Source organism: Myotis yumanensis, unplaced genomic scaffold (assembly GCF_028538775.1).
Source record: "Myotis yumanensis isolate MYYU_CA2020_CCGP unplaced genomic scaffold, mMyoYum1.0.hap1 SCAF_16, whole genome shotgun sequence".
In the NCBI taxonomy this organism is placed as follows: Eukaryota; Metazoa; Chordata; class Mammalia; order Chiroptera; family Vespertilionidae; genus Myotis; species Myotis yumanensis.
Window position 1 is genome coordinate 48,612,203 of NW_027223767.1, and position 17,792 is coordinate 48,629,994.

General features: G+C 55.3%; 1 protein-coding gene across 11 annotated transcripts in view; it reads right to left on the reverse strand.

Moving 5' to 3' along the window:
* The window catches only part of SLC39A11 (solute carrier family 39 member 11), a 224,310-nt gene that overhangs the window by 29,563 nt on the left and 176,955 nt on the right, over positions 1–17,792 (reverse strand). For all 11 annotated transcript variants that reach the window (XM_070394339.1, XM_070394346.1, XM_070394349.1 and 8 more), the window contains one exon: positions 12,321–12,390. In XM_070394339.1, the coding sequence (XP_070250440.1) occupies positions 12,321–12,390 (70 nt within the window). The remainder of the gene's footprint in view (positions 1–12,320; positions 12,391–17,792) is intronic.

Here is a 17,792-nt window from a genome sequence, read left to right on the forward strand (position 1 = left end):
ACACCAGGCTTCCAAGAATTAGCACAAAAATAGAATGCAAAGTATATCATTGACTATTCTGTGATATATACATACATAAATATATTTGTAAAAGTGTATTTTTATTGATTTCAGAGAGGAAGGGAAAGGAAGAGATAGAAACATCAATGATGAGAGAGAATCATTGATCGGCAGCCTCCTGCACGCCCCCTAGTGGGGATTGAGCCTGCAACCAGGGCATGTACCCTTAGTTGCAATCGAACCCGGGACCCTTCAGTCCCCAGGCCAACACTCTATCCACTGAGCCAAACCAGCTAGGGCTATTTTGTGATATTGATTACAATTGAAAGTGTGGGCCTGTCCTGAATGGCTGTGTGCGCGCGCGCGCACACACACACACACACACACACACACACGGGTAGAGCTATGGGGTAGGTCAGAAATCGGTAAGGAATCAAGGAAGAGAAAGATGGAAGAAAAATCTACACGTCTTCAAGCACCTCTAAGACCTCATCATTTCCCTTTATGAGGAGCACAAACCCCTAGTCACCCCCCTCGGCACACCCACACCCACAGGGACACGCATGCTTGTGCTGGTGCATCATCAGTAACTCGTGGCTCCTTGTCTTCCCACCAAGGAGAACGTGATTGGGAAGGCAGAGGCTAAGCCGTGGATGTTAGTTGCCAAGTAAAGGTCAGAGTTCAACCTGGAAGCTTCTGTGTATCCATCCTATTCAAGCATGGGAAAATATCCTCAAAGTGTAACCAACAGTAAAGGTTCACCATCAAGAGGCAAGTCAACAGAATGTAAAAATGGACACATAATCAATGACAGCTTTGCAGAACAATAACTACAAGATAATAACCTTGTACGAGACACGATGGTCAATTTGCTTGCTGCGTCCAGTGCACTGGACCAGTCTGCTCTCCCCACCCCCAGTTCCCTGTGGCCCTGCCTGAACTCTGGACCTGGGCCAAGAATTTCTTAGGGGAGCCCCAGAAACTCTCACGTGTGATGGTTGATTTTATGGGTCCGTGACTGGTCCATGGGGTGTCCAGGTATTGGATCAAACATCATTCTGGATATTTCTGTGAGGGTATTTTCAGATAGATGAACATCTTAATCGGTAGAGCAAAGCAGATTGCCCTCCACATATGGGTGGGCCTCACCTAGCCAGTTGAAGGACTGAATAGAAGAAAAAACCAACTCTCCCCGGAGTAGGAGAGAATCCTCCGGCAGATCGCCCTCAGACTAGGGCTGCCCCATTGGTTCTCCTGGGTCTCGAGTCTGCCAGCCCACGCTCCTCATGAGGACTTGCCAGCCTTTTAACCACACGAGCCGATTCCTTGTAATAAATCTCTTTCTCTCTCTATACACATCCTATTGGTTCTGCTTCTCCAGAGAACCATGACTACGTACCCTGCCCTTCCTGAAGTCCCACCTGCAGCCGACACCTGCTAACAGGAGGGAAGGTCTCTGGGAGGAGTCGGGGCTCAGTTTCTCACCCAGGGTGGCTGCACCCACGACAGCTTCCACGCCCACATCCCCACTGGACCCACAGCAGCTGCCTGGAGGGGTGGAGAATGCAACTCAAAAGCATGGGGGAGGTGGGCTTGGACCAAACAAGCCGGAGATGGGAAGGAATCATGAGATGAATTGCTTTTTCTTTCTTCTGTCACCTCCTCTTCACCTTCCAACTGACAGGTCTGAGACTCAGCAGCTCCATTCGGCCTCTTTGAAGACATTCTTCGTGACCCGGGAGCAAGCACGGAGATTTATTTTTTGAGAAACCAAGTCAGTGGTGTCCCTTACTGTGGATTTACTTCTTTGCCTTCCCCGGGCCGTTCACTTCCTTCCGCTCACGCCTGCTTCTCGGGGTGTGCGCCTCCTGATAAACTTCAGTATGTCCACTTTGCCCGAGGCTCTGTTTTCTAAGAAACCCGGACTCAGACACTCTTCCTTTTTCTTTTTCAATTCATTTGCTCGGCCAGGAAAGAGCTGAGCTCTTTTTTAGATTGGGAGTCCCCACTGATTGGGCCAGGAGTGAATACCTGGTCACTGGGAGAGTCCCTCCCTGAACAGTCATTCTCATCCCCTATCTCGAATTAGACTGCATCTAATTTCTCTGATAACCAAGCCAGACAAAGACATCGCAAGAAAATAAAACGAAAGGCCAATACCTCCTATGAATGCAGGTGCAAAACTTCTCAATCAAGTTCTAGCAAACTAAATCCAGCAACATACCAAAAAAAAAAAAAAAAAAGATTCTAAGTCATAGCCAAGTGGGATTCAACACTGGAATGCAAGGTTGGTTTAACACCTGAAAACCCATGCAATATTCCATATCAACAGTATAAAAGATAAAAGCCACACAATCATCTCAATAGATGCAGGAAAAGCACTTGACAAAATCCAACACCAGTTCATGATAAACACCCTCAACAAGTAGAAACAGCGGGAAACTTCCTTGACCGGATATAAAAGCATCTATGAAAGCTCACAGCTAACCTCAGACTTCATACTGATGGTGAGAGGCCGAAAACTCTCCCCCTAAGAGGACGAACAGGACAAGGATGTCCTTCCTCTCTTACCGCTTCATTTCAACGTTATACTGGAGGTTCCAACTAACACTTAGATGTGAAAAATAAATGTGGCATGTAGATTGGAAAGGAAGAAGTAAAACCAGGTCTATTTGAAGGTAACATGAGTTTCTGCATAGAAAATCCTAAGGAATCCACACACAAAATTATTAGAGCTAATAAATGAGTTCAGCAAGGCTTCAGGATACAAGATAAATATAACCACCCTCTCCCCCCAAAATCAACTGCATTTCTACAGACTAACAATGAGCAATCTGAAAATGAAATTAAGGAAACAACTCTATTTGTAATAGCATTTGAAAAAAAAAAAAAACAGCAAGGAATAAATTAAACCCAGGAGGTAGAAGACTTATCCGCTGCAAAGCACAGAGCATTATGGAAGTGGTGCCTCTCCCCCAACCTAGAAAGCCGTGGGCTAGGGAAGCATTCCTCCCCCTGGAAACGGGGTGGTGGTCCCCTCTTCTCCACTTTCCTTCCAGATCCATGGTTCTCACGCGGCGGGGGCCTGACCCTGAGATCTGAGTCCGTGTCTGAAGGGCAGACCTGGGCCCTGTGTTCTCAATTGTGCCCGGGGAGGCTTTCGTGCCTGGTCCTCCAACCCGAGGCTCAGGTGTAGTCCCTTCTCCCCTCTCCCCATCTTCTCGGCGGGCCCACTCCCCCGCGGTCTGGGACGTGGGCCTTGCCCGGCCACCTGGGCAGCTACTGGGGATGTTAACCCAGACGCGGGAAAGGACGGTCAAGGGCAACAGGGGGCTGAGAGGGGGCTGAGGGCCCTTTGCTGAGGAGAAGGCTCTGGGCCCACAGCCATTTGCTCCCAAGGGCCACGTTGGGTCAGGTGGCATTTTGACCGCGGGGCCTGGGCAGGCAGGCATGGTCTGAGGTGCGTGAACTGTGTGGCTTTGGGAGAGTCCCTTACTGCCACTTGTCTCCTGCATAAAATCGAGGCTCCCTGAGGTCTCTCCCCAGTGGAATGCAAAGTTATAAACGTCCTTACGCTTACAAAGGGCTAAGGCCTTTGTCACCTGGCCTTGCGGGCTTCTCCCTTCGCTTCTCCCTGCCCTGCGCTGAACACGTATGTAACTCAGCCCTCTGCCGGTCCCCTGCGCACCCCGTGGGGCCTCCGACTCCCCAGCCTGCAGGCTGGGGGCTGGCGGGCCTGAGGCCATGTGACCAGGGGACGGGTGGAGCCACAGCTGGTGCGGGAGGGCCCAGCCCCGGGTTCTGCACAGAATTGAAACCTGACGACCTAGCTGATGGAATTACCCCGAAGAAAGGAAATTTGTCTTTTAAGAACAAGTGAGAGGCTGATGACTGAAGTCCCAAAGAATTCTGTGGTTGAACCTTTTTTCTCGGTTGTTTGTTTTCTGGCACAATCTGTCTCTGTTTCGGAGCCGAGGGCCGCGCTGCCGTGACAAAGGCCTCTTTCTTACGACAGTTTAATAGCTCCAACAGGGGACAGCGCTGCCTCTCCCAGGGCCGGCGTCTGAAGGCCCAGGGCCGGCGTCTGAAGGCGGCCGCGGGAGGAAGGAGACAGCCAGGGCTTTTCTCCCACTTGGTCCAAACTGAACACAGAGCGACTTGGAGGAGGGGGGTAGGCGGGGGGGGGGGGGGGGGGGGCATGGAGGGGAGAAGAAGAAACAACAAAACCTTCACCTCCTCCTGAAATAAAACACGAAAGCCGCCGAAAGGGTGGGGAAAACAGAATGTGTCCGGATAGAAAAGAATGTGGATTAAACAGTGATGCTCAGGGCTTGGGGTCCACTGTGGGGGGAGATGAAGGAAGCCAAGTGGGGTGGGGGGGGGGGAAGGCTGGGAGACCCTGCTGTGAGTTCACTGTGGCCGCAGTAACAAGGCACTACCACCTGGGAGGCTGGAGACAACAGAGACGGAGCCTCACCGTTCTGGAGGCCGGAAGTCCAGCATCCAGGGGCCGGGGCGGGCTCTAGGGAAGGCCCCCTCCTCACCTCCCGCTCCTGGGGGCGGCTGGCAGCCCTCGCATTTCTCGGCTCGTGGCTGCATCCCTCCAACCTCCGCTTGTCCTTCCAGGGAGGGAGGTCCCTCCGTGTGCCTGTGTGTCTGTCGCACGGCATTCTCCCCTGTGAGTGTGTCTTTTCTCCCGGACGTATCAGGACACCAGTCACATGGATGCAGGACCCACCCTGCTCAGCCCGACCTCACCTTCGCTGATTACATCCGCAAAGACCCTGCTGCCCAGGGGCCGGGGGTCAGGACTTCAACGTGCCTTTCTGGGGGATGTCATTCCACCGCAACACCTTCGTTCTAAAACCCTGGGGCTCCTACTTGGCCAACCGCCCCGTCTTATTCCCCACCTACAGCCCAGGCCACTCTTGCTCTGGCGTTCTCCCCTCCCGATGACCTGGCTCGTCCGTCCATCTGCTTCCCAGGAGAGTGAGGCCCCAACAGTGGCCGCCCTGTCTCTTAGGAGATCTCCCCTCCCTGCCCTCGGCACCTCGCTCGTGGAGCGGTGCCCTCGTCTTTATCGTGAACTCGTGCTTCAGTGAGTGGGGCTGGAGGGCTGTCCTTCCCTGGGGGCCTCGCATCCTTCCCTTTCCCCACCTGCCAGGGGACAGGTGGGTTTATAGACGCGTCTGACAGTGTCTACAAGAGAAGCAGAACTCCAGCCGGTGCAGGAGGGTCCACGGTGGGAGGTCAGACACTACAGCCGAGCCGACCCACTTCCGACGCCACTTCGGGGGCAGCTCTGGCACCTGCGGGTCACAGCAGCCTCGAGAGGCAGGAGAGGGCGTTGGTTCCTGGGCTCACTTCCTGCTCCCGCCCCTCACTGCCGTGTGCCTCGGGGTGTGTTCTTCCTCTGTAAACGAGGGGGCTCACTTCTCCTCCTGGGGGCGCTGTGGGGATTCACTGATCCAGGAGTCCGAGAGCACAGATCTGCAGGGGAGCGCGCTCAGCGAACGCTGGCTCTCAGGATGGCTCCTGGGTGCCTGAGGCAGGGCAGGGGCAGGGCCGGCACTGGCGGCTCCTTCGAGGGCTACCCATCAGACAGACCTCCGCCAAACCCTGGCTCCGCACTTGCCACACACGTGATCTCAGACAAAGTCCGCGGGCCCCGGACCCTCCTCTCCACCCGGGAGGGCAGAGGCCAAAGTGAGGCATGGAAACAGCTTGTGATGCCAGCTGTCCCTACCTGTCCCCACAGAGCACCCCAGCGGCCTTTCCCGGCTCCCATAAAGCGAAGACACCCCCAGCCCCCATGGGCCATGCCTGGCTCCCTCAGGGGGCCTGTGCCGGTCACAAGCCATGCAGGAGGGTGGATAGGGCAGCGATGAGAACCCGAAGAGAAGAGTGTGTGTCGCCTCCAGCGCCCGGGAAGCCACAGAGGAGCCACACTCCCTGCTCAGAGCCCACGGGGCCGCACCTCCCCCAGGCCGGCTTTGGGCTGAACAGAGCCACCTTGTGCAGAGATGCGTCCCCTGCCAAGATGTCCAGCCCTGTCGCCAGGGACTTGGGTGGGGGTGACCAGACAGCGTGACGGAGGGAGGAGGGGGCGCAGCATAAACAGCCCCTTGTGTGGCTGATGGCTGGGGTGGTAGAGGGGGGGGTTCCACATACAGAGGAAGCAGCCCCGTGCCTTCCTCCTTGTTCTGGGAGTGCAACAGTGTGGTCACATGGAGGGAGGCAGGAGGGGCCGCCCATTGTGAAACCATCGCAGGATCCCAGGCATCGACGCCCTGGTGCACCGCAGACCGTGCGCCCCCGGCCCTGGGTTTGCGCCAAGAACAGAAGAGGAGGCCAGGCCCTGCTCCCGGCGACGGGGAAAGCGCACACAGCACACGTCCGCTCAGAAATGTGTACACACGTGTTCACAGCAGCCCTGTTTCTAACAGCCAACAGGTGGGAATGACCCAAATGCCACCAACGAGTAAGTGGGTTTATACAATGGGGTCCGGACGCACAACGGGCTCGGTGACATCTCTGTGGATTTGTGGATGGATGACGACTTGATTACTTGTTACCTAAAATGGCCCATGAGAAACTGCCTCGCTCAGCCTGGCTTCCCCCAGGTGTCCAGCAGGCTTCAGTCTGTCTCTTTACTTCCAGGAATGATAGATACGTCCATGACATCCTTGTTTAAAAGTCATTACAAAAATGATTGTGTTCCCGCTAAAATGACATAAAGATCTTACTGATTTCGGGGTGAGCTGAGGCTAGGACTCGACGCCTCTGTTTCCCTCTGCTGGTGCAGACAACCAGAGGCGTGGAGAGTGCTCCCTGCCCTTACTCTGCCCGTTTCACATCAGTTCCTCCTCTCTGTGCAGGACACTGGCGCTCTATGCTATTCTCTGACACCGGAAGATAAACAAGATGATGGTGGGCACTTGTTAAGTGCTGAATTCAGTGACAGATGGAACATCAGGGTCGGAAGAGCTGGAACAGGAAGATGCTACTCTTTTGAAAACGCACAGAGCATGTTTACAAACTTGTAAATATACGTGCACAGTCCTGAGCGCCTGCAGGTAAGACTTCTGGGTGAGCCCCACAGGGTCTCCACTGCCTTCTGCACCTACCCTTGTCATTACTCCTGTCACCTACCAAGCGATGACAGAGAACTACCACGTGGTGGCGCTGTCTGCCAACCACTGTTTGCCTGCCAACACTCGGACTCCCACCATCTCTCAGTAATTGGGGGAAGGCCAGCGCGCGTGGAAGGACTGGAACGAAAGCTTTAAGAGGAGCTGCCTACAGACTACTCTAGAATCCCAAGCAAGGTGGTTAGATGGGTTCAAGAGAAGGGCTTGTTTGCATACAATACAATCGAGAGCTCAGTCTGCTATTGCAAATAAACAACAGCACAAGCATTTACTTCTAATTCTGCCAAAGTGACTGACAGGCTGGCGGGCGGGCAGGCGGGGCATGGGGGAAGGGGGACGAGGAGAGTGTGTGCTATTCTGCAGGGAAAGGCGTGGGAGTGGTGGGATCGGGTGGAAAAGTACCTCCTCCGCTAGGCACCTTCCTGACTTCCCACGCTGGGGGGTTCCACTTCTCGGGCCCAAGGCCGATCTCCAGGGAGACCAGGCTGGACTCTGGCTGCCCTGGGGAGGGGTGAGACCCAGGTCGGTGGGCAGGGAGGAGGTCAAGATCGGCAGTCTTGAGGAAGGGAGTCCTCCCAGAACCCTCCAGAAGCCGGAGAGCTGGTCCCTGCTGCAGGCGGGCAGGGGGCACCCTCAGGGCAGCGTGTGGCTATGGCACCTTGCTCCTTGCAAGACGCTTGAGTGAACAGTAAGGAAAAGGTCTTATTTCAGCGCTCTAAGGCCCCTCCCCCCACAGCCATGTCTCCCCTTCATCTTCTCTACGCAGAACGTGCAAACCTGTTTTCACACGCACACTGGAACCAAAGTGGGGTCTCCTTGGACACAGAGGCACCCGGGGGTCATAGGGCTCACACGTGTAGGAACACACATCATTGGCCAACTTGGTCTAATGACCAGCAAACTGTGTCTGTTGCCATCTTCGTCTCTAAACAAATAGCTACTCAGTTGGCTAATGGCAGCTGTCTTAAATGGTTGTTAATATATTAACATACATATTGGTTTTTGAGCCAGGCAAATGGATGTGTCTGACTTACTCTTGGATCTGGGAGACAAATGTATACTTAAAATTTAAGTATAGCCCTAACCGGTTTGGCTCAGTGGATAGAGCACCGGCCTGCGGACTCAAGGGTCCCATGTTCGATTCCGGTCAAGGGCATGTACCTTGGTTGCGGGCACATCCCCAGTGGGGAGTGTGCAGGAGGCAGCTGATCGGTGTTTCTTTCTCATCAGTGTTTCTAACTCTCTATCCCTCTCCCTTCCACTCTGTAAAAAATCAATAAAATATGTATTAAAAAAATTTAAAGTATAAAATTTAATGCCCATCTGGTGTGGCTCAGTGGTTGAGCATCGACCTATGAACCAGGAGGTCATGGTTCGATTCCCAGTTAGGGCACATGCCCGGGTTGCAGGCTCCATCCCCAGTAGGAGGCAGCCATTCAGTGATTCTCTCTCATCACTGATGTTTCTATCCCTCTCTCCCTCTCCCTTCCTCCCTGAAATCAATAAAAAAAAATAATAGAAATGTATTTTAAGGTCCCCACACATAACTAATGAGCTATCTTGAGGCCAAATGCAGGTGGGTCTACCCAGCACTCTTTGCGGTGTGTCTGGTGCCAGAGAGCATGCGCTGGCTGGGCCCCGGGCAGGACACACGCCCAGGCGTACGGTGGAGGTGTGCTTTGTGGATCGTCCATGGCACGCGGCGAGGTCACAGCCCCTCGGGGACACGCAGCCTGCTCCAGATGCCTGCTGCCCCTGGCGGTCAGAGCGTGGCCATGGACCACAAACGCTTAGTGAAAGCTTAAACAGGCAGCAACACATGAGAAGCCAAGTGAGTCGGCACCAGTAACCTTGCCCTCCCTGCGGGTGTGAATTATGCCCACCGCTGAGCTAAGCGAGCGCTGAGGACAGATTCCTTTCTGGGAATCATGTCCCCCAGGGTCAGGGACACTTCAGAAAGGAAACATCCCTGCAGCAGCCAACTCCCCGGGGACACGCGGCCTGAAGAAGCTCTTTGTAGTGAGACCAGAAGAACGTGCGAGGGCCCAGATCAGAGAGAAGCAAACTGCATTTCCCGTGCACTGAGGCTGCCCTTTGCTGGCTGAGCTTCTTCATCACTGGGCCTTGGGAACAAGGCCCTCACGCAAGCTCTCTAATGAGGAAGGAAGGTGGCAGGAGAGGAAGAGGGTGCTGGAGAGTGCTCCAGAAAGGTGACGTAACAGCATCTGACCACTAGAGGGCAGCAGCCCCACACACAGTATCTGCTGGGGTCCTACCTGTCCTCTTTCCTTCCTAGATGATGTCCCTTATGCTCTTCTCTTCTCTTGCGAGAGGTTCTGAGGCCACAGGTGAGAGAAGAGCCCCTCCCGGTTCCAGAGGCACAAGAAACAGAAGGACTTCCTAGAAAAGGCTCATGCTGCCAGCATGTTTGATGACTCGGAACTAGCACTATGGGCCACGTCCACCCGATTAGGGGTCTCCACGCTTTTTCTGTAAAGGGCCAGAGAGCAGCTCTTTCCGGCTCCAGCCTTAAGAGGCAGTGGCAGTTACGCAACTCGACCATCACCACACACGGGGAATGGAGGTAGGGTGCTGCAGACAATGGGGAAATGATGGGTGTGGCTGTGTTTTAACAAAACTTCATTTACAAAGACAGTGTTGGGCCGATGTCAGCCCACGGACCACAGGCTGCGGACCCCACAGTAAAGGAACAGGCCCATCTCACCAGCCCAGCTGGCTTGGTCCATGTGGACCCCGGGCACCTGCTGGGTAACTCTTTTCTTTTCCCAAAGCCACACAAATCCACGTTCCCTCTCCTCTCCGCCCTTCCACGGCACCACGGGATTACCTGTTTCCCAGGTGCCTGAATGTGAATTCTCCCTTCTGCACAAAACCAGCTGACAAAGGCCATCAGCAGGTTCTGCATTTAAACCCTCTTCCTGCCATCAGCCCCTCCTCATCCCCACCCTCATCACCCCCATCTTCCCTTGGGGCTAAAACATGTGGGTGGTAATAACATTCCCTGCTGAGCTCCCACCTCTGAGCTTCTCCAAGCTGGTCCATATCCCTCCCCTCCCCCAATTCATTCCATGGGAGTCAGTGTCTAAATCATCTCTTGGGCTTTGTCATTTCCCCATCAAGGGTGCCAACCCCCTACCCCGACCCCCGCCTTCCTTTCCACAAGGCACCGTGGGAACTCCGTCTCGGTGACGCGTCTATCCACCGGCCCTGGCAATGCCTTCGGACCTCCCTGCTCACCCATTACCTGCCCTCAGCACCCCACCTGTCCCAGCTGACTGCCCCACTGTCCTGATGAAATGCGCCCCCTCCGTGAAGCGCCCCGAGACGGGAGAGCTTGCCCAGGGTCCACTGGCTTCTTGGATGATTTGGTGTGAATCCCTCCCTTGAAGCCTAAGCTGCGCTCATCTGGGGGTGCTGGGGGGTAGGCTGCCCACTGACAAACCATTCGGGCTCTCATGTTATCGATGGTCCACCCTGTTGCGGGGAAATCAGAGACCGTGGCCGGCACATCATGATGCGGGGCTATTCTGACTTCCTCTGGGCTCACTGCTCCGATCCATTTAGAGAACACGCACACGCGTGCGTAAGAAGGAGGGAAGTTCCCGACGGCTGGGCTGGGGGACGACCGATGCCCAGGCAGTACATCGTGTTCGTTTTCATCGGTCTGATGGGAGTGAGAGGGGGCAGGGCCCTCAGCCCCGCTGACGGAGGCGCTTCCTGCCGCGTCTTCCTGCCGTTCCAGCTTCCAGCGTCCCTCTTCAGCCGTCTGAGCCGTGTTGCTAGGCGCTCGGGGACGCAGTGTCATTATATCATCTCCTGTCTCCCGTCACTGAGGACTGACCTTTATTCTTTAGGTGGCTTTCCGCCTCCAGGTCTGCCTTGTCTGATGCTAAAATTGCAATCCCTGCTTCCTCTGCATCAGCGTTCACCTGGCATCCGTCTTCGTCCCTTTATTTTTAACCTCCCCGCTTCCTTGTCCCATGCAACTGGGATTTTAAAAGTAAAACCATCATCTCTCTTAAATGATGTGCTTCGTCATCTGATGACTTTGTTTCTGCTCCCCTCCCCCAGCAGTTAGTCTGTCTCTCTCTCTTTCCTTTCCTTCTCTCCCCCCTCCCTCCCCCATCCCACCCCTCCCCTCCCCCTCTCCTTCCCTCCCTCCCTTCTACCTGCAGTCCACATCCACCCGGGAAACCAAGCCTGTAGCTCGAGCTGAGGGCAAAGTAATCTTACGTTTCACTGACCAACAGTAAGACCACAGGCGTTCGCAAAGGAAGAGCACACATCATGAACTCGCCATGGATTTGTAAGTGAGGCCAACGGGCTGAGGGTAGGTCTCTAGGGGAGGCCTCTTTCCCGGTCCGCGCCTGTGCTACAGGGAGCGCGCCCCCCCCCCCCCCCCCCCCCCAGGACTCTGGACACAGTGAGGGCGATGACATTCACAGCTGTGACGGCGGTGGCGTGTGACAGCAGGAAAATCCCCCAGGGACACTGTTCAGCAGACGTTTGTGAGGCTGTACACACAGACGCCTGCTGCCCTGTCCAGTCCCCATTTCGTCCCCATCAGAGGGCCCGGGGGCCTAAGTGACTCAGGGAGAACCTGCTTGGTCAACGGAAGGCGGAGCTGGGTGGGGAGGCTTTTGTGCTACTTTCTTCAGGAAACTGATGAGGTTGGGCAGAAAGTGCAGGTGACGGTAGAGAGGGACATTGGAGTCGACATCTCGATGTCACGGGACATGAAGTGCCACCAGACAGGAAGCCTGGCCTGAGCGGCGGGCGTGCCTGGGGCACCGACTGTGTGGCTCCTCACCCCATGCCCACTACCAACACTGGTGCTGGAAAACAGCCACAGGCACCGCGATCGTCATGAGCCCTGGGCCTGGGTGACGTTTCTCACACACTGAAGGCTCCTCCCACCTCCTGTCTCATTGGAGTTTCTCCCTGGGCAGCAGGTGAAGGGGGACACTGGCAGTGGGGGGAGGAATGCCCTGGGAGTCCCACAGGCGGAAAGAGAAGCTGAGGACGGAAACCTCCAAATCAGAACACGCCGGCGCACACGAGTTTGGGGCTTCATGGAGCGGCTGGGGGTGCTCGTCAGGAGCAGCATGGGGCGCAGGGCCGGGAGCTCAGGCAGCAGGTGTGGCCTACCTGGCGCTCTCAAAGGTGGCGGACACCGTCTTCTCCACAGCTCCGAACCCAACGCCAACAGCGAGGCCCTCTGAAACAGACACAAGAAGAGCGTGCGGGGTTAGGGACGGTCTTCCACTCATGCTCACTGCCGTCACTGGCAGCTCCGGTGGCACCAGGCCCCCAAAAATCGACGCGGCAGGAGCCTAAACCAGGTCAGCGGCCAACAGCCTGGGCTGAGTCTAGCTCACCGCTGGTTTGTGTAGGGCCTGCAAGCCAGGAACAAGCTTTACATTTTGAAGTCGGTGAAAAAAAAGATCAAAGGAAGAAAATTTCACGACCCAGAAAAATGACATGATCTTAGTGTTTTATTGGCACACAGCAGTTGGCGAGTTGTCCGTGGCTAGTTCCATGCTCCATCAGCAGACATGAGTAGTGGGGACAGAGACCGTATGGACCGGTGACCTGAAGTATTTACCACCTGGCCCTTGACGGAAAGAGCTTGATGACCCCTGACCTGAACATGCAGGGTTTTCTTAGCTCACGAGCAAGACGCCCGAGGGTGACACGGTGGCCGGATGAAGTCACCTGAGGAGCCACCCTCCGATGGTGGAGACTGTCACCGTCGGAGGAGGTGTGGCTGGGGTCCCGCGTGAAGCTTGGGGATGGACAAGAGGATGCGCCGAGTCCTGTCCGGTGGGACTTGTGCGCCTGCCCAGCTCACCAACGCCCTGGCTGGGACCAAATGTGGAGCACGCTCCTGATAGAGGGGTCAAGGCTATGGAGAAGCAGGGGACCGTCCCAGGGGCCTGGGGTCAGTGGGAAGAACGCGTGGAGACACTTCCTGACTCCACGGGGAGCGCCGCCTCCATCCAACAGGAAGCAGAGGGCCCTGGGGGCTGGGGAACCTTGCAGTGACTGAGTAGCACCTCCCCTACGGGTCTGAGGGCAGGGACGGAGGCTTGAGAGCCCAGGGGGGCTGTGAGTCTGTGGTCCGGGCTCTATGCTCTCCACAGCTGGTTGTTCTTCCCCTTTTCTTCCAGAAACGTCTGCAAGGGCAGGAGCCATGACTCCAGGGGGCGGGGGGTGGATACCTGTTCAACATGCTCAGATTTGCCCGATGCACCTGACGCGCTTCGGAAAGGGGTGGGCGAGAAGTGAGTCCGGGGAGGAGCCGGATTCAAGCGGGGCTGTGCCGGGCAGGCCTAAGGGTTGCAGGCACCCTTCCCATGGGGAGGAGGCAGCCTCTGTCCCTGCGGCCCCGGAGCCTCGGGCAGGGCCCATGCTCACAGTCAGGAGAATACAAAGTCAGAGGACATCGAGATGCCTTCCGCTGGCCCTGCTACCTTCGGGGGGAGGGCGGCGGGGGGTGGGGGGTTTGAAAGTTTACAAACCGACTGTTCCCAACACGGCGGAGGCCACAGCCCCCTCCCTCCCAGGGCAGAGGTGTCAGAGGCTAGGGAGGCACTAAGGGCTGTTTCCTGACACCAGAAGGGCAATCCCCTCCCTTTGAAAAAATCTGTGGGTTTCCCCCCCAAACCAAGCATGGGAAACTCGTGGTCCACAGCGAATAATTCTGTGGCCCAGCCAATGTAACCGTCTGTAAGAAACGTTTTAATAAAAATTCCGTAACTTAATCTTTACAATATCCTGCTGTACAAACATATTAATAACGAACTACAATGTTCGCTAATGACTGATGACTATAATCTGTTGCTTTCATGTCCCTTACGTGCCTTACGCGCAGGTACACCATTTCTCTCCACTAGTACTAGCAGCGAAGATTTTAGCAGCTAATAGCTACGTCATTAGTCTTGGACTGACTTGTTTGGTGTGCGCAACAGGAAATATTTCGCTTTCGGAGAACAAGAAAAATAGGTTTATTTGTGTGACGCTTATTAATTTGTGCAGGTATTCAGTGTCTGGTAAGATAATGTTAAAAAATATATCAATTTTATTAAAATGTTCTATTATTTTATGTTAACAATGACTCATTTATTTCAGGCCTTTGTATCCAGCATGTCTCTATCGAATAAACCCACGTTTCTATGAAAATTGAAGCTTTTGTTTTTTTGCGGCCCACGTAAACTTAAGCCTTGTTTATTTGGCCCGTGTTAGCCTTTGAGTTTGACATGCTTGCCCTAGACCATAAACAACAGCTGGTTCGCTCTTTTGTTAAAGATTCTGCTCCAATTAGCGGTTTTAATGTAAGTGATAGTGCAGCCCGGAGCAAAAGTGATTCTTGGACTAACCCTTTCTGCTTACGTAGCGTGTAGCCCAGCACAGGGATTTACATACATGCTCACACCAGCTCTGGGAGGGTGCGGAGGAGAAAGGGCCTGCCCAGCATGAAGGGGCAGGGGCAGGCTTTGAACCCCAGCCTCCCCCTCTTGTCCTCCCCATCCCCCCCCCCCCCCCCCCCCCGCCGTGTGCCGACCTTGGCCGTGGCTCTCTCCCAGGGGCAGGCAGCTGGCCCCTGGACCTCTGCTTCCTGAAGAGGTCGGGACAAAGCCAGGGCCTTGTCGCCCCACCCCGCCCCGTGCCTTGGCCAGGGCCGTGTGCACCTTGGCCGTCCGTTCTGTGATGGGTGGCCACAGAGCAGGTCCCTCTTCCCTGCTCTCCTGGGGCTCGGGAGGCGGGGGGAACCACCACCCCCTGCCCCCAAAGAGCACAGGCTGCCCAGGGAGGCAGCCATTGGTCCCTGTGATTTGGAAAGGGAGAGAGGAAGAAGAGGTCACGCAGGGGGTGAGGGGGAGAGGGGGGAGAAGGTCACTGTCGTCGTGTCTAAAGGTGGACAAATACCCGAGAGCCAAACGAATGAGAAACCAAGAACCGAAGATGAGAATGAAGGCGGGCAATGAGGATCGACCGCTGGCGCTGGCTGCCAGAGCCCTCCGGGCAGGGAGGGAGCCGGGGAAAATGCCAGCAGAGCTCACACCGCAGGTGTTCCTGCGAAAAGTGCCAATTAGGAAGGAAGCCGGCCTGAGCAGCGGGCTGGGTTTTCTCCACCTTGCAAAGCTCCCTGCATGGCTGTGCTCACCTGTAACATCTCTGACCTCTGTGTCTACAAACTGGAGGGTTGTTCTGTGTATGTGTGAGTGTGTGGTTTTTTTAAATTTTTTTTATTGATTTCAGAGAGGAAAGGAGAGGGAGAGAGAGAGAGAAAAAAATATCAATGATGAGAGAGAATCATGGATCGGCTGCCTCCTGCACACCCCCCACTGGGGATGGAGCCCACAACCTGGGCATGTGCCCTGACTGGGAATCGAACCTCGACCTCCTGGTTCATAGGTCAAGGTTCAACCACTGAGCCACACCGGCCGGGCTGAAGGGTTGTTTTTCACTCAACCTTCCCGGTGACCAGCGTGGCCTGTCATCCAGAACATTCTTATCAGTCTGTCCATTTAGCCTTGTTGTTGTTGTTAATTCTCACTGAAGGATATTTTTCCCATTGATTTTCAGAGAGAATGGAAGGGAGGCAAGGATGGGGAGAGAGAAGCACTGACGTGAAAGAGACACAACAACTGATTGCCGACTGGGGCTGGGATAGAACCTGCAACCCAGGTACGTGCCCTTGACCGGAGATGGAACCCACAGCCACAGGGTGTCCTGAGCAACCAGAGGCGCCTCAGTGGCCGTCAGAGAGACTGTGCAGGCTGGCGGAGCCAATGGAGAGAGCGAGGCGGCCACTGTCAGCCCTAGGTAGGTACTCTGGAGAGCGTGTGTCACCAGCCCCCGGTGTTCCCTGCTCAGAAGCGGGCTGATCCTGAATCCTGTGAAAGTCGCTTGCACACCTGCCATCTGCAGCCTGGACATCAGAGAGGAAATGAGTAGCCGTGGGGTCGGGGGTCAGGTGCACGCTCTGCAGACCTACCACGAAGGGCCGTGTGTCCAGGGGTCGGGTGCGTCTATCGGGGTGCCCGCCACTGGCACGTGGAAAACTGTGCCCCAGAGCCTGGGGGGCTGTGCCAGCCACGGCCGGCGCTTTCTTTTCCCGTGACGTCGCCAGCAATATTCCTCTGCAGACACAAACTTATGAAAGCAGGTCACGGCACGCCGGCTATTCTTTAAGCAGGTAATGACATATCTGCCAGTTTTATCTCCACCCTGGTGTTTAACGTTTCCCCAAAGAGAGATTTTTTTTTATCCCCCTCCGTTCCACAAAGATAAGTCTGACTCAGAGCTTGGCCCAGGGCTGGGGGAGAGAACATGGGACGTTTTTCATCGGTCTCCGCAGAACACAGCACCCCAGACACCAGTTGGCCCGGCTCCCCCAGAGTCGGTTACAGTGGCACATTTTATGTCATGCACATTTTACTACATTAAAAGATACAGTGCAGCATAAAACAAACAACAGTCATGAGTGTCTCCTTCCAACATAAAACTCACACCATATCTAAGATTATTGGAAAGTTTAAAATACATTAGCTCCTTAACAAAACACCAAGGAAACAGGACAGAGGCCTGCTGTCTTCCCAAATACCACCCCAACCCTTGATCTCCATGGGGAAATCCTTGTATCGGTAAGACAGGCAGGCTATCCGTAGGTGAGAATCACGGGCACAGTGGCCAGGGGTCTGCTCTCAAGGCCTCGGTCATTCCCGACAGCATGGAGCGTGGTGCCCACCCTCATTTGTTGTTGAATAAATCACTCAGCACGCTCATTAGGAAGTTGGGGTGCAAGTCCAGGTGCTCAGACATCTAGGTCCAAAACAACAACACCTCACAAGGTGCCTGAGATAGGGGACCACGCTCCAGAAAAGCCAGCGGTGGATTCTCAGATCTGGCCACGAACGAAACGATGGTGGTGGTGATGGTGGTGGGGTTAGCTGTGTCCCTCTGCTCTTAGCCTCGGTTTCCTGATCTGGCAAAGGGTTGCGGCAAATGTGTTCTGTGTTTTCCTGGGTGGCCAACCCTCCTAGGAGGCAGCTGGCTCCTCACATAACTAGCTGTCTATCGGAATTCAGCACCGGGGCTGCTGGACAGCGCCTCACCATCCATCTAGGAGAGCCCCTAATCTGGCCTCTAACTCCCGCTGCCCCGCCCCCATCCAACTCGATTCACCCCCATCCAACCCGATTCATCCCCATCCACCCCCATCCACCCTCATCTACCCCTAGGAACACCCAGTCTCCTGCTTCCTCCCAAGGAAACCTCAGCGAGGACACCAAGAGCTCTGCCCGCCATTTACATGGCGACGAGTGGTCCTGGCTGCTGCTCTGTGGACCCATCACCACGACCCTCTGTGCCCAGTGGCTCCCAGCCCATGACTGGGCATGGGGTGGGGGAGAGAACCAGTGCAGGACATGCATCTCTTCCTAGAGAACACCTTCGGCACCAGGACCTCCCTCCAACCTGAGCGCCCCCTCCCTTTCGCAGGTGCCAGGTCTGCACCGCAGGCGGGGCCTCTCCCTGCCACCTCTGCTCCCTCCTCTATATCCAAACAGGCACCTCCCGCAGCAAACCTCTTGCACATCGAATCCCTTCCTGGCA